Below are 13,736 nucleotides of genomic sequence, written 5' to 3'. Positions count from 1 at the left end.
CCATAGGGACCCATAACACTGCACACACTGATCTTTTACATTGATCAGTGGTTTCTCATAAGAAACCACTGATCGATGATTCTGCCACTTGACTGCTCATGCCTGGATCTCAGGCACTGACCAGTCATTCGGCGATCGGACAGCGAGGAGGCAGGTAGGGATCCTTCAGCTGTCTTGTAAGCTGTTTGGGTGCCGCGATTTTGCCGCGGCTATCCCGAAGAGCTCCCTGAGCTAACCGGCATGCTTTCACTTTCACTTTAGACGCGGCGTTCATCTCTGAACATCTCTCAACACCTCCACACTGTCTTTCAGCCACTATATGGTCTCCTCATGCTTCAGCCACCTTCAGGCTGTACCATTCAGACACTTTATGGGCTCCTTATGCTTTCCCCATCTCCAGGCTGTGTCTTTCAGTCAATATATCACTTTTTGATGCTGCTGGGACATTAACTCAAAATATGTTATGGTAGCACTAGCTAATATAAATGCTTAATTCAGATTTCAACATTAATCTTTCAATGTAAGGGGTTATCAAACCCTTGGGTGTACTGCTGATGCCTGCGCCTGACTGTGTCTTTCAGGAACTACTTGGCTTACTGATGCTTCTGGTCTTGGGCCTTAAATTTTTGGATGTTTAGCACAAGCTAAATACATGCTTAATAGAAATTTCAACATTGATCTTTCAATGTAAGGGGATATGAAACCCTCTGGTTTACTGCTGATGCCTGCTCCGGACTGCTCCTGTGTCTTTCAGGAATTACTTGGTTTACTGATGCTTCTGGATTTGGGCCTTACATTTTTGGATGGTAGCACTAGCTAACATGCATCTTCAATAGAGATTTCAACATTCACCTTTTAATGTTAGGGGTTGTGAATCCCTCTTGTGTACTCATGCTGCTGCCTGCTCCTGTATGTGTCATATAGCAACTACATGGTTTAGTGATGCTGCTGAGCCTAGGACATTACCTATATATGTTCATAGTAGCACTAGGTACAATACATCTTCAATTTCAATTTCAAAATTAATCTTTTATTATTAGAGATTGTGAGGCCCTATTGACTCCTTATCTGCTGCCAACTCCAGGCTGTGATATTCAGACACTATATGGTCTCCTCATGCTCCAGCCTCATCCAAGCTGTGTAATCCAGTCACTATATGGTCTCCTCCTGCTGCTACCACCTTCACGCTGTGTCATTCAGCCACTATATGGTATCCTCATCTGTCAACACCTCCACACTGTCTTTCAGCTACTATATGGTCTCCTCATGCTGCCAAAACCTCCATGCTGTGTCATTCAGCCACTATATGGTCTCCTCATACTGATGCCACCTTCAGGCTCTGTCATTGTGGTTCTAAAAGCGATGCCGGTAATCTGCATGTTATTTTGAATAACAATATTATTTCACTACCCCAGCACACTCCATATGCATGTTAGAACACAGCAAAGTGTTCTATACCCCTATTGAGGCTCTCTGTAGGCCAGAAATGGCCATTTTTAATATAGATTTGCAGCATATCAATTCGGATCAAAACTAATTTGGGGGGAAAATTCGGCGAATCCGCCAAAAAGAATTTTTGAAAAGTTCGCTCATCTCTAATAATATAGATAAATATATTGTTTTTTCTCTGTTGCCAAGTGACAATGGAGCATTCCCAAGCCCCCGAAATTCTGAGGGCTGCAATACCTTTTTGCTTTCTCTTCCATCCCTATGCCTACCTAAATTGACAGTCAGCTGGAAGCTGAGCCCTGTTTTGAAATCTTGTGGCTGCGTTGTGCATAAAAATAATGTAAACAGGGCTTGGCTTCCAGCTCAATGTCAATCAAGTTAGCAGGGAAAGGGAAGGGGGGGGGGGAGCGAGCAGGCATTGTACTCCTCAACACTTCATGGGCTCAACACTATCTCTTTGACACTTGACAACAGAAAATAAAAGTATTTTTCTACATCATGGTATCACAGACATGTATGAAAAGTATTATAGGTCTCCTTGCTCTGACAGCAATCTAGCTATTTCAGCAGTTTGGAACAGTAATTGAGAAATTCACTTTATGTATGTAGTGGGTGTATAGGTCCAGAAACTTTCCTGGCATATACACAGATCATGCACATCTGTATGTATATGCTTTAGCAACACAAAAACTACTTGGTAAAGAAAGTGAAGTACTATCTTTCACGGATCGTTTTCACATTTAAAGGGGCAATCCAGACAGGAAGGCTATTGTCCACTCCCTGAGCGAATGCATAAAAGCCTTGCTGCCTGCATAACCCCTTTATACTTTTTATCAAAATTTTAAATGTAAAATATCAGTGCAGCTCACAATTCACCAGCCGAGGTATGGTGACTTTAGACCTACACCAGGTGTATACTAAATGTAAAGAAAAGGAAAAAAGAGATAGTCACCCCCTCAAGGCCAGTGTCAGACAAGCTGATACATGGAGGACATAAGGTTTTTTTGAAAAATACGTGATTCAATTTTTTGATGAAAAATTATACAAATGTATTAAATAATGTTAACAAATGTATGTGTTAAATCATATAAAATAAATAAATGAATAAAATAACTAAATAAAATAATGCATCCGCAATTTAAAATACAATAATGTATACATTAATACCACAGGGCCCTTTTGCTAGCAAATTTGATAGTCCGGCATCCTTTATATCGGATTGATGGAGTGGTATTCTCCAGAGAAATTAACAGGGTTTCCCAGTCCAAATATAGAGAATACCGTATTTACCGGCGTATAACACGCACTGGCATATAACACGCACCCCCATTTTAAGAGGGAAATTTAAGTAAAAAAAATAAAATTTAAAATAAATGACTAGGACTAAATTCCACATCATCCCCCAACTTCGTTTTCTTCTGCACCTCAGTTTGGTCCCGTCCCCTCCAGTGCTACATCATTCCTTCCCTTTTATCAGTCCCTGTGCTTATCGGCGTATAACACACAGGCAGACTTTTTGCCTTAAATTAAAGTTTTAAAAGTGCGTGTTATACGCCGATAAATACGGTATATTTACCGGCTGGTGATGTTACTTCGGTGTACTGGTGTACTCAAATAATGTAAGGCTGGGGCGGACCGTAACTAGTTTGCCCGCCACAGAACCGTGTTTGCCGCTGCGCTGATGGATGGAGAGGTAACACCTTAATGTTGTCCTGGCATGGACCTTGTGTGCTCCGGTGGCGTCTGACGTCAAAGACACGTGTTGTTATACCGGATTAAGAAAGCTGCTGAATCAACCGGAGCAGCCGGAGGCAGTGGGCTGGAAACTGGGAGGCTACAGATGTTGCAAGAGGTAAATGCCGGACTATCCGTTCGGTACACATGGAAAGGTTCAGTGCAGGCTTGTACACTAATAATAGTGCGTTGGTGGATGCATTAAATAACTTATGCACATCCTCTATAGACTGAACTGTGCTACAAAGCTTGGTGTCATCTGCAAAAATAGAAACAGAGCTGTTAATACCATCCTTTATATCATTGATAAATAAATTAAACAACAGCGGGCCCAGTACAGAACCTTGGGGTACACCACTAATAACCGTGGACCAATCGGAGTACGAATCATTGACCACCACTCTCTGGGTACGATCCATGAGCCAGTGTTCAATCCAGTTAGAAGCTAAAGTTTCCAAGCCCAAATACCTTAACTTACCTGTCAGACGTCTGAGGGACAGTATCAAATGCTTTAGCAAAATCCATAAACACTATATCCACAGCCATTCCTCTGTGAAGGCTTCTACTCACATCTTCATGAAAGCAAATTAGATTGGTTTGACAACTTCTATCCTTAGTAAACCCATGCTGGCTATCACTTATAAGACAATTATCCCCTATGTATTCCTGTATGTAATCCCGTATAAGTCCTTCAAACAATTTACCCACAATGCACGTTAAACTTACCGGTCTATAATTGCCTGGCGAAGACCTAGAGCCCTTCTTGAAGATTGGTTCCACATTCGCCTTGCGCCAGTTCCTTGGCACAATACCAGACACCAGTGAATCTCTAAATATCATGAACAAGGGTACAGATATCACTGAACTTACCTCTCTAAGAACTCTTGGGTGTAGTCCATCCGGTCCTGGAGTTTTGCTTACATTTACTTTACTTAACTTACCTTGTACCATTTCTACATTAAGCCAGTTCAGTACATTACATGATGTGTTACCAGCACTGACCTGTCCAATGTCAGCTTCCATAGTATATACAGAACTAAAGACCCCATTCAGTAGCTCCGCCTTCTCTTGATCGCCCGTGACAACCTCCCCATTGTCATTATTAAGGGGTCCTACATGCTCTGTCCTCGTTTTTTTTGTATTTTTATATCTAAAAAAATATTTAGGATTAGCTTTGCTTTCTTTGGCCACCTGTCTCTCATTTAGAATTTTTGCTGTTTTTATTACATTTTTACAGATTTTATTGAGTTCCTTGTACTGTTTAAATGTTATAGCTGACCCATCAGATTTGTATTTTTTGAAGGCTATTTTTTTGTTGTTTATTGCTCTTTTAACATCATTTGTCAGCCATGTAGGATTTAGTTTTAATCGTTTATATTGGTTCCCCTTTGGTATATATTTATCTGTATAGTTATTTTAGCTGTATAGTTATTTAGAGTTGATTTAAAATTTCCCATTTACCTTCTGTATCAGTATTTGAGAACACCTCCCCCCAGTCTATGTCCTGTAGTGCAGCTCTCAGCCCAGGGAAATTTGCCTTTTTAAAGTTATATGTTTTTGCCTTCCCCGTCTGTCTTTGTTTTCTACATTTTAAGTCAAAAGTAACTATATTGTGGTCGCTATTACCAAGGTTTCCCGCACAGTTACATTACCAACCAGCTCTGCGTTGTTGGAAATGATCAGATCCAACAAGGCATCACTTCTTGTTGGGTCCTCCACAAACTGGCCCATAAAATTATCCTGCAATAAATTTAGGAATTTTCTCCCCTTTGTAGTTTTAGCCAACCCCGGACCCCAATCTGTATCTGGATAGTTAAAATCTCCCATTATTACTACTGTACCAGCCCGGGCAGCCCTCCCCCCTATTTGTTTATGCAACCGACCTTCTATCTCTTCAGTGATATTAGAGGGTCTGTAGATTACACCAAATACAATTTTTTCAGTATTTCCCTCCTTTTGGAATTCTACCCACAATGATTCCACATCCTCAAAATCATCACACACTATGGAGGCCACACTGACTTTCATACCACTTCTAACATACAGACAGACTCCACCATCTTTTCTGTTCATTCTATCCTTGCGAAACAATGTAAACCCCTGCAGATTAACAGCCCAGTCATTGAGTTATAAGGGCTAATTGTACTATTTAAGGTATTGGGGCTAATGGGATTTTTTGAGTTATTGGGTCTAACGTTATTATTTAAGTAATTGGGGCTAATGGGATTTTTTGCGTTATTGGGTCTAACGTTATTATTTAAGTTATTGGGGCTAATGGTATTTTTTGAGTTAATGGGGCTTATTGTAGTTATTGAGTTATTGGGGCTAATGGAATTTTTTGAATTATTGGGGTTACAATTTTTCTGGCTACATTTATTTTTACGGCTGGTTTGTAATCCATGGATCTCCTTATCCACTGCTCTTAACCTCCCCCCACAGGACTCCTCTCCACCCACCATTATGTCCTGACCCCTCTCTAACCTATCCATCCCACTGTCTGCTTTCTTTGCTTTATTGTCCTCCCCCCACTCAACTAGTGTAAATACTCAGCCACCCCTTCCAGGATTCTCTCCCCCAGAACAGCGGACCCCCTTCCATTTAGGTGCAAATTATCCGTAGAATAGAGCTCTAAAAACCCAAACCCTTCCCCCTTACACCACGACTTAAGCCATGCATTTAACTCCCTAAGCTCCCGCTGTTTTTCCTGCGATGCGCATGGCACAGGAAGTATTCCAGAGAACACAACCTTAGAGGTCCTTCCCTTCAGCTTGGCACCTAGTTCCTTGTAATTATTCTTCAAGGACCTCCACCTACCATGTATTCTGTTGTTGGTTCCCACATGGACCACGACAGCTGGGTCATCCCCAGCCCCCCCCTAGTAATTTGTCCACCCTTTCCACCACATGCCGAACCCTGGCACCAGGGAGGCAGCAAACCATTCGGTTGAGGTGGTCTTGGCGACAAATTATTCTGTCCGTCTTCCTGATTATAGAATCCCCTACCACAACTAACTGTCTTGGCCTACCTGCGTTACCATCCCCCACACTACTAGTTGAGCTGTTCCCCCAGCTGTTAGGGAGATCCACTAGGGATGCCATCTCTGATACTGAGGCCCTCGCATCATCGCCCAACTTTGCAATTTTACTTGGGAGATCAGAAGCAGAAGTGGCCTTCCTTTTCCTTGCCCCCTTTCCAGTACCTCTAACTACATTAACCCAGCTCCCTACTTGGGCCTCCTGGCTAGTTTCTCCAACCTCCATTTCTACCCCACTAACTGCTTGCTCTGTAAGCAGTATGCTCCCTTCAAGATTGTCAATCGCCCTCAATGTTGCATTTTGCTCCTCTAGATCTCTAATATGAGCTTCCAGGTGGGCAACATGCTCACATTTGTCACAGCGGTATTCACCCTGAAGCTGCTGCTCCAGAGATGTATACATGTGGCACAATGTGCACTGAAGAAAACCTCCAATCCTGCTGTCCACATCCTTGGTGACAAACAGCTGTTATTAACTATTAAGAAAAACTACTTTTATCAAGGGAGTGTAATACTTACAGTTACAGTGGGTACTGCTTACAACTTCTGCTTTTTAAACTTCTGCGTATAAAACTTCTCAGATGTTCACACTTAAGAATACAACACTTTAGAATACAAACCAAAGCTTCAGAGAGACTCAGCCAGAGCAAGGCTCACAGGTTATCCCAGTTAGTTTTATACACCTGAGAGCAGTTAATCAATTAACCCTTCCCCCTGGTGTGCTACAGACCAGAGAAAAAAAATGCAAGGGTTATGCAACTGCTGGAGACACCCTTGTTGGAAAACAATGATCTACAGTATCTGCACCAACCCAAACTTGTTTTAGACTAAATTCAAACACTCCAAGCTTACAGACTTACACTCAGCACATGCACTTCTGCATATAACACTTCTCAGATGTTCACACTTAAGAATACAACACTTTAGAATACAAACCAAAGCTTCAGAGAGACTCAGCCAGAGCAAGGCTCACAGAGTATCCCAGTTAGTTTTATACAACTGAAGGCAGTTAATCAATTAACCCCTCCCTCTGGTGTGCTTCAGACCAGAGAAAAAAAATGCAAGGGTTATGCAACTGCTGGAGACACCCTTGTTGGAAAACAATGATCTACAGTATCTGCACCAACCCAAACTTGTTTTAGACTCAATTCAAACACTCCAAGCTTACAGACTTACACTCAGCACATGTACTTCTGCATATAAAACTTCTCAGATGTTCACACTTAAGAATACAACACTTTAGAATACAAACCAAAGCTTTTGAGAGACTCAGCCAGAGCAAGGCTCATAGAGTATCACCGTTAGTTTTATACACCTGAGAGCAGTTAATCAATTAACCCCTCCCCCTGCTGTGCTACAGACCAGAGAAAAAAAATGCAAGGGTTATGCAACTGCTGGAGACACCCTTGTTGGAAAACAATGATCTACAGTATCTGCACCAACCCAAACTTGTTTTAGACTAAATTAAAACACTCCAAGCTTACAGACTTACACTCAGCACATGCACTTCTGCAATTAACACTTCTCAGATGTTCACACTTAAGAATACAACACTTTAGAATACCAACCAAAGCTTCAGAGAGACTCAGCCAGAGCCTTGGGGTACACCACTAATAACCGGGGACCAATCAGAGTACAAATCATTGACCACCACTCTCTGGGTACGATCCATGAGCCAGTGTTCAATCCAGTTACAAACAAACACAAACCCAAAGACCTTAACTTACCTGTCAGACGTCTATGAGGGACAGTATCAAACGCTTTAGCAAAATCCAGAAACACTATATCCACAGCCATTCCTCTGTCAAGGCTTCTACTCACATCTTCATAAAAGCAATTTAGATTGGTTTGACAACTTCTATCATTAGTAAACCCATGCTAGCTATCACTCATAATATATGTATGTAATCCCTTATAAGTCCTTCAAACAATTTACCCACATTGCACGTTAAGCTTACCGGTCTATAGTATCCTGGGGAAGACCTAGAGTCCTTTTTGAAGATTGGCACCACATTCGCCTTGCGCAAGTCCCTTGGCACAATACCAGACACCAGTGAATCTCTAAATATCATGAACAGGGGTACAGATATTACTGAACTTAGTTCTCTAAGAACTCTTCGGTGCAATCCATCTGGCCCTGGAGATTTGCTTACATTTATATTACTTAACTTACCTTGTACCATTTCTACACTAAGCCAGTTCAGTACATTACAGGATGTGTTACCAGCACTGACCTGTCCAATGTCAGCTCCTTCTTCCTTAGTATATACAGAACTAAAGAACCCATTAAGTAGCTCTGCTTTCTCTATATCTGCTATATCTCTCCATCCATCAGCGCAGCGGCAAACACGAGTCTGTGGCGGGCAGACTAGCCGCAGAGACACATGCCAGCATCCCAGCTTTATATTATTTGAGGACACCAGTACACCGAAGTAACATCTCCAGCCGGTAAATATATTCTCTATATTTTGACTGGGTAACCCTGTTAATTTCTCTGGAGAATACCACTCCATCAATCCGATATATCGGATTCCGGACTATAAAATTTGCTAGCAAAATATCTCAGTGCGGGACATTATATTATTCCACAAGGGCCCTGTGGTATTAATGTATACATTATTGTTTTTTAAATTGTGGATGCATTATTTTATTTAGTTATTTCATTCATTTATTTATTTTATATGATTTAAGACATACATTTGTTAACATTATTTAATACATTTGTATAATTTTTCATCAAAAAATTGAAGCACGTATTTTTCCAAAAAGCCTTATGTCCACCATGTATCAGATTGTCTGATACTGGCCTTGAGGGGGTGACTATCTCTTTTTTCCTTTACTTTATCAAAATTAACTTTTTAATGACATGGTCTATTCTGGCTAGGATATTGTGGTTAGTTTTTTTTAAAGGACTATTCAGATTATGTGTGTATGTAATAAGTAGCTACAGGTCCTAAGAATGTGAGGATAATTCAAACCAAGAGCACTAAACCTTAATGAAATTACCAGCACATTCTCTATTTTTAAAGGGGTATTCCAGTGGAATTTTTTTTTATCAACTTGTGCCAGAAATTAACCAGATTTGTAAATTACCTCAATAAAAAAATCTTAATCCTTCCAGTATTTTTCAACTGCTGTATGTTAAGCAGGAAGTTTTTTTTATTTTTGAATTTCTTTTCTGTCTGACCACAATGCTCTCTGCTGACACCTCTGTCCATGTCAGGAACTGTCCAGAGCAGGAGAGGTTTGCTATGGGGATTTTCTCCTGCTCTGGCCAGTTCCTGAAATGGACAGATGTGTCAGCAAAGAGCACAGTGGTCAGACATAAAAGAAATTAAAAAAGAAAAGAACTTCCTGTGGAGCATACAGCAGCAGATAAGTACTGGAAGGATTAAGATTTTAAATAGAAGTAATTTACAAATCTGTTTAACTTTCTGGCACCAAATTTGTTTCCACTTTAAATGTCAAGTGTTCATAAGACTTTTATTAATTAGTTTCAGAGCTGTACTTTTAGCTGTACGTTTATGCAAGATTTACCCATCTGAATTTCTATGCTTTTGCTTCAGAATCTGTTCTTCTAAATGATGGCAGTTTTTTTTTTTTTATGTTTCAATAGGGAAATGGAACATCACATCTGGAGTTGTCTCAATTTCTCGATTGGGGAAGTCTGGAACCACAGTCCTTAGTATGGCTTCCAGTTTTACATAGAGTGACCTTAGCTGAAACTGTCAAGCATCAGACAAAGTGCTCCATCTGTAAAATGTGCCCAATAAAGGGATTTAGGTTTGTATATGTGGTCATGAAATGCTTCAGGTACAGACGATTGCTAATTATTATATTGGGTAACATATTGTGCAAAGTTAGGCAATATTTTTACTAATACTAACATTTCACTGAGTAACAGAGTCACAAAATGTGATTTGTGTATAGTGTTGGGCGCGAATATTCGCATTTCTAATTTTTATTGCGAATATATTCGCTATATATTCGAAATGATGAATATTCACTTTTTTCCGCATATGCGCATATTCACATGTGTGAATACTTACATATTCTTTCTTTTCACTTGTGGGTCAATTAGAATGATGCAAATACACTTGTCAGAGGTTATCAACAACATCCCTAACAACCAACAGTTAAGTTGCCTACCCCGTTTTCTTCCTCGAGTATGCGAATATGCGAACATTCGCATATGCGAATATAACGAATACGTGAAATTTGCGAATATAAGACGAATATTCAACTATATATTCGCGAAATATCGCAAATTTGAATAAGGGCAATGCCGCAACCTCACTATTTGTGTATGCAGAAATATATAGCAAAAAAAAACAGACTCTTTCTAAAAGAGCACCTGGACTTCAGGAAGTTATGTTCAAATAAAGTTATGGAAAGCAAAAGGTTTATTCCAAACACATAAACAATAATGTGTTTCTCGGGTCAGAGCCTGCTTCTTTAGATGTATGGTTACAACTGTATCATAGACAGTAATAAATATCTAAAAACAAACATGGCAATGAAAGCTAAGTGGTTAAAATAATCAGCATATACAGAAATGCAAACATATGACTGGGTAATTTATTTGCAAAGATATACGTATTAAAATAAAGAATGGATTTATTAGTTTAATATAAACCTCTTGTTTATAAAACAGAGGCTTGGACCTTTCACCAATATTAGGCATGCGTCTAGAATACGATAGTAAAGTACCGTAAGTTTGGCAGTACTGTTCATAACTATGTGGTTTTAGACTTAAAGCTGGTCAATTAAAGTGCACTGCGATATCCCTCCATTCAAATAAATGATGGAAGGAGCATAGGACAAAACTTAGATCATGTGAAGTTTTTTTTTTGCTAGGTTTCCAGGCATGCAACGTCTTTGTGTACTGAGGCTGGGAAGTACATGCGGACAGTAGCATGTGGGTAAAACTCATGCTACAAAATAACAGAATGGTGATTAACTGTATTTTTGGCCAAATATTTATATGGAAAGTATAAAGAACGCCAAAATATTCTTCACGTATGTAAATAATAAGAAATGTGAAGTGAAATGTAAATGTAAAAATAATAAGAAAAGTGAAAATGCTGGCCCCTTAAGAAATAATATGGGGGTAATGGTAGAGGAGGATGAGGAAAAGGGTTTTCCAAGAATGAAATACCATGCTAGACATATATTTTATATTTAACCCCTTAAGGACCCTGGGTTTTTCCGTTTTTGCATTTTTGTTTTTTCCTCCTTACCGTTAAAAAATTCATAACTCTTTAAATTTTGTACCTAAAAATCCATATGATGGCTTATTTTTTGCGCCACCAATTCTGTTTTGTAATGACATCAGTCATTTTACCCAAAAATGTACGGCGAAACGGAAAAAAAAATAATTGTGAGACAAAATAGAAAAAAAAACACCATGTTTTGGGGGGCTTCCGTTTCTACACAGTACATTTTTAGGTAAACATGACACATTCACTTTATTCTGTAGGTCCATACGATTAAAATGATACCCTACTTATGTAGGTTTGATTTTGTCGTACTTCTGGAAAGAATCATAACTACATGCAGGAAAATTTATATATTTAAAATTGTCATCTTCTGACCCCTATAACTTTTTTATTTTTCCGCGTATGGGGCGGTATGAGGGCTCCTTCTTTGCGTCATGATCTGAAATTTTTAGTGGTACCATTTTTGCATTGATAGGACTTATTCATTTTTTCATGATATAAAAAGTGACCAAAAATGCACTATTTTGGACTTAGGAATTTTTTGCGCGTAAGCCATTGACCGTGCGGTTTAATTAACGATATATTTTTATAATTCAGACATTTCTGCACGTGGTGATACCACATATTTTTATTTTTATTTACACTGTTTTTTTATGGGAAAAGGGTGGGTGATTCAAACTTTTAATAGGGAAGAGGTTAAATGATCTTTATTCCCTTTTTTTTCCCCTTTTTTTTTGCAGTGTTACAGCTCCCATAGGGTGCTATAACATTGCACACACTGATCTTTTACATTGATCAGTGGTTTCTCATAGGAAACCACTGATCGATGATTCTGCCGCTTGACTGCTCATGTCTGGATCTCAGGCACTGAGCAGTCATTTGGCGATCTGACAGCATGGAGGCAGGTAGGGACCCTCCGGCTGTCCTGTAAGCTGTTCGGGATGTGGTGATTTCATTGCAGAGATCCCGAACAGCTCCCTGAGCTAACCGGCATTATTTTACTTTCACTTTAGATGCGGCGTTCAACTTTGAACGCCGCGTCTAAAGGGTTAATAGCGTGCAGCACCGCGATCAGTGCCACACGCTATTAGCCACGGGTCCCAGCCATTGTTAGAGGCTGGGCCCGACCCGCTATGCGTTATAGAACGGGAGCGGACTCATGACGTACCGGTACGTCATGGGTCCTTAAGGGGTTAAAGATTCTATAACAACAAGGCTTGTTCCACAGGACTGGTGCTTAGCAAATGTGGTACCAATATTCAAAAAGGGGTAAAAAAGGGATCCTGGGAACTATAGGCCTGTGAGTTTAACATCTGTGATGGGTAAGATTTTTGAGGGTTTTCTGAGAGATGCGATTCTGGAATATCTTAATGAAATTAACCTTTTGACACAGCACCAACATGGGATTATGCAGGATTGATCCTGTCAGACTAATCTGACCAGCTATTAGGAGTTCAGTGAAGCTGTGGATATTATTTATCTGGACTTTTCTAAGGCCTCTGATACTGTGCCACACAAAAGGTTAGTACATTAAATGAGGATGCTGGGACTGGGAAAGGACATATGTAAATGAGTTAGCAACTGACTCAGTGACAGGAAGCAGAGGGGGAGTATCAGTGGAACTTACTCTGGTTGGGTGACAGTTACAAGTGGGGTACCACAGGGTTCAGTAATGGGTCCCGTTCTTTTCAATATGTTTATTTAGGAGTATTCCAGGATATATTTTTTATTTAACTATGCTGCAGGGGCTGTAAAGTTAGTGTAGTTCATAATATAGTGTCTGTACCTATGTGTGACGGTTTTCTCACAATTCTTCTGTGATTTTCACCCCACAATTTATTTTTACCAACATACAAAATGACTGTTGTCTCGGATTTTTCCCAGCTTGCAATGCGGCCGAGACCTGACTCACTAGTCAGCTGATGACAGGGAGCCTGTCTGCTTCAATGGGTGGAGGGATCAAATCTGCAACTAATACAACAGCTGTAGGCACCCTGATTGAAAACCACTGGTCTTTTATTTCAATGGGTGGGGTGGCTGATGTGTGAGAGGGAGGAAAATGGCATTGTGGGATTTGTAGTAAAAAAACACATAAGTCAAACAGGAAATACAAGTTCACAAAAAGCTAGCCACAGTGTTATGGTAATCTCATTACATAGCCATTTAGCCACATGACATAGCCATTTAGCCCCAAACATGTCCATTACTGTCTGCCAGGTATGTACTAAAATCACATTATGGTGGATAACCCCTTTAATGACCTTGTAAAGGCATTACAGTAGAATTCCTATATTTGCAGA

General features: G+C 40.0%; 1 protein-coding gene across 19 annotated transcripts in view; it reads left to right on the top strand.

The window, feature by feature from the left end:
* The window catches only part of DRP2 (dystrophin related protein 2), a 1,527,660-nt gene that overhangs the window by 976,518 nt on the left and 537,406 nt on the right, over positions 1–13,736 (top strand). For all 19 annotated transcript variants that reach the window (XR_008847731.1, XM_056539136.1, XM_056539139.1 and 16 more), the window contains one exon: positions 9,834–10,000. Coding sequence is in view for 18 of the 19 variants with exons in the window: in XM_056539136.1 (XP_056395111.1) it covers positions 9,834–10,000 (167 nt within the window). In the remaining variant the exon portion in view is untranslated. The remainder of the gene's footprint in view (positions 1–9,833; positions 10,001–13,736) is intronic.

Source organism: Hyla sarda, chromosome 9, assembly GCF_029499605.1.
Source record: "Hyla sarda isolate aHylSar1 chromosome 9, aHylSar1.hap1, whole genome shotgun sequence".
Taxonomy (NCBI): Eukaryota; Metazoa; Chordata; class Amphibia; order Anura; family Hylidae; genus Hyla; species Hyla sarda.
This window is presented reverse-complemented; position numbering and strand designations above follow the sequence as displayed.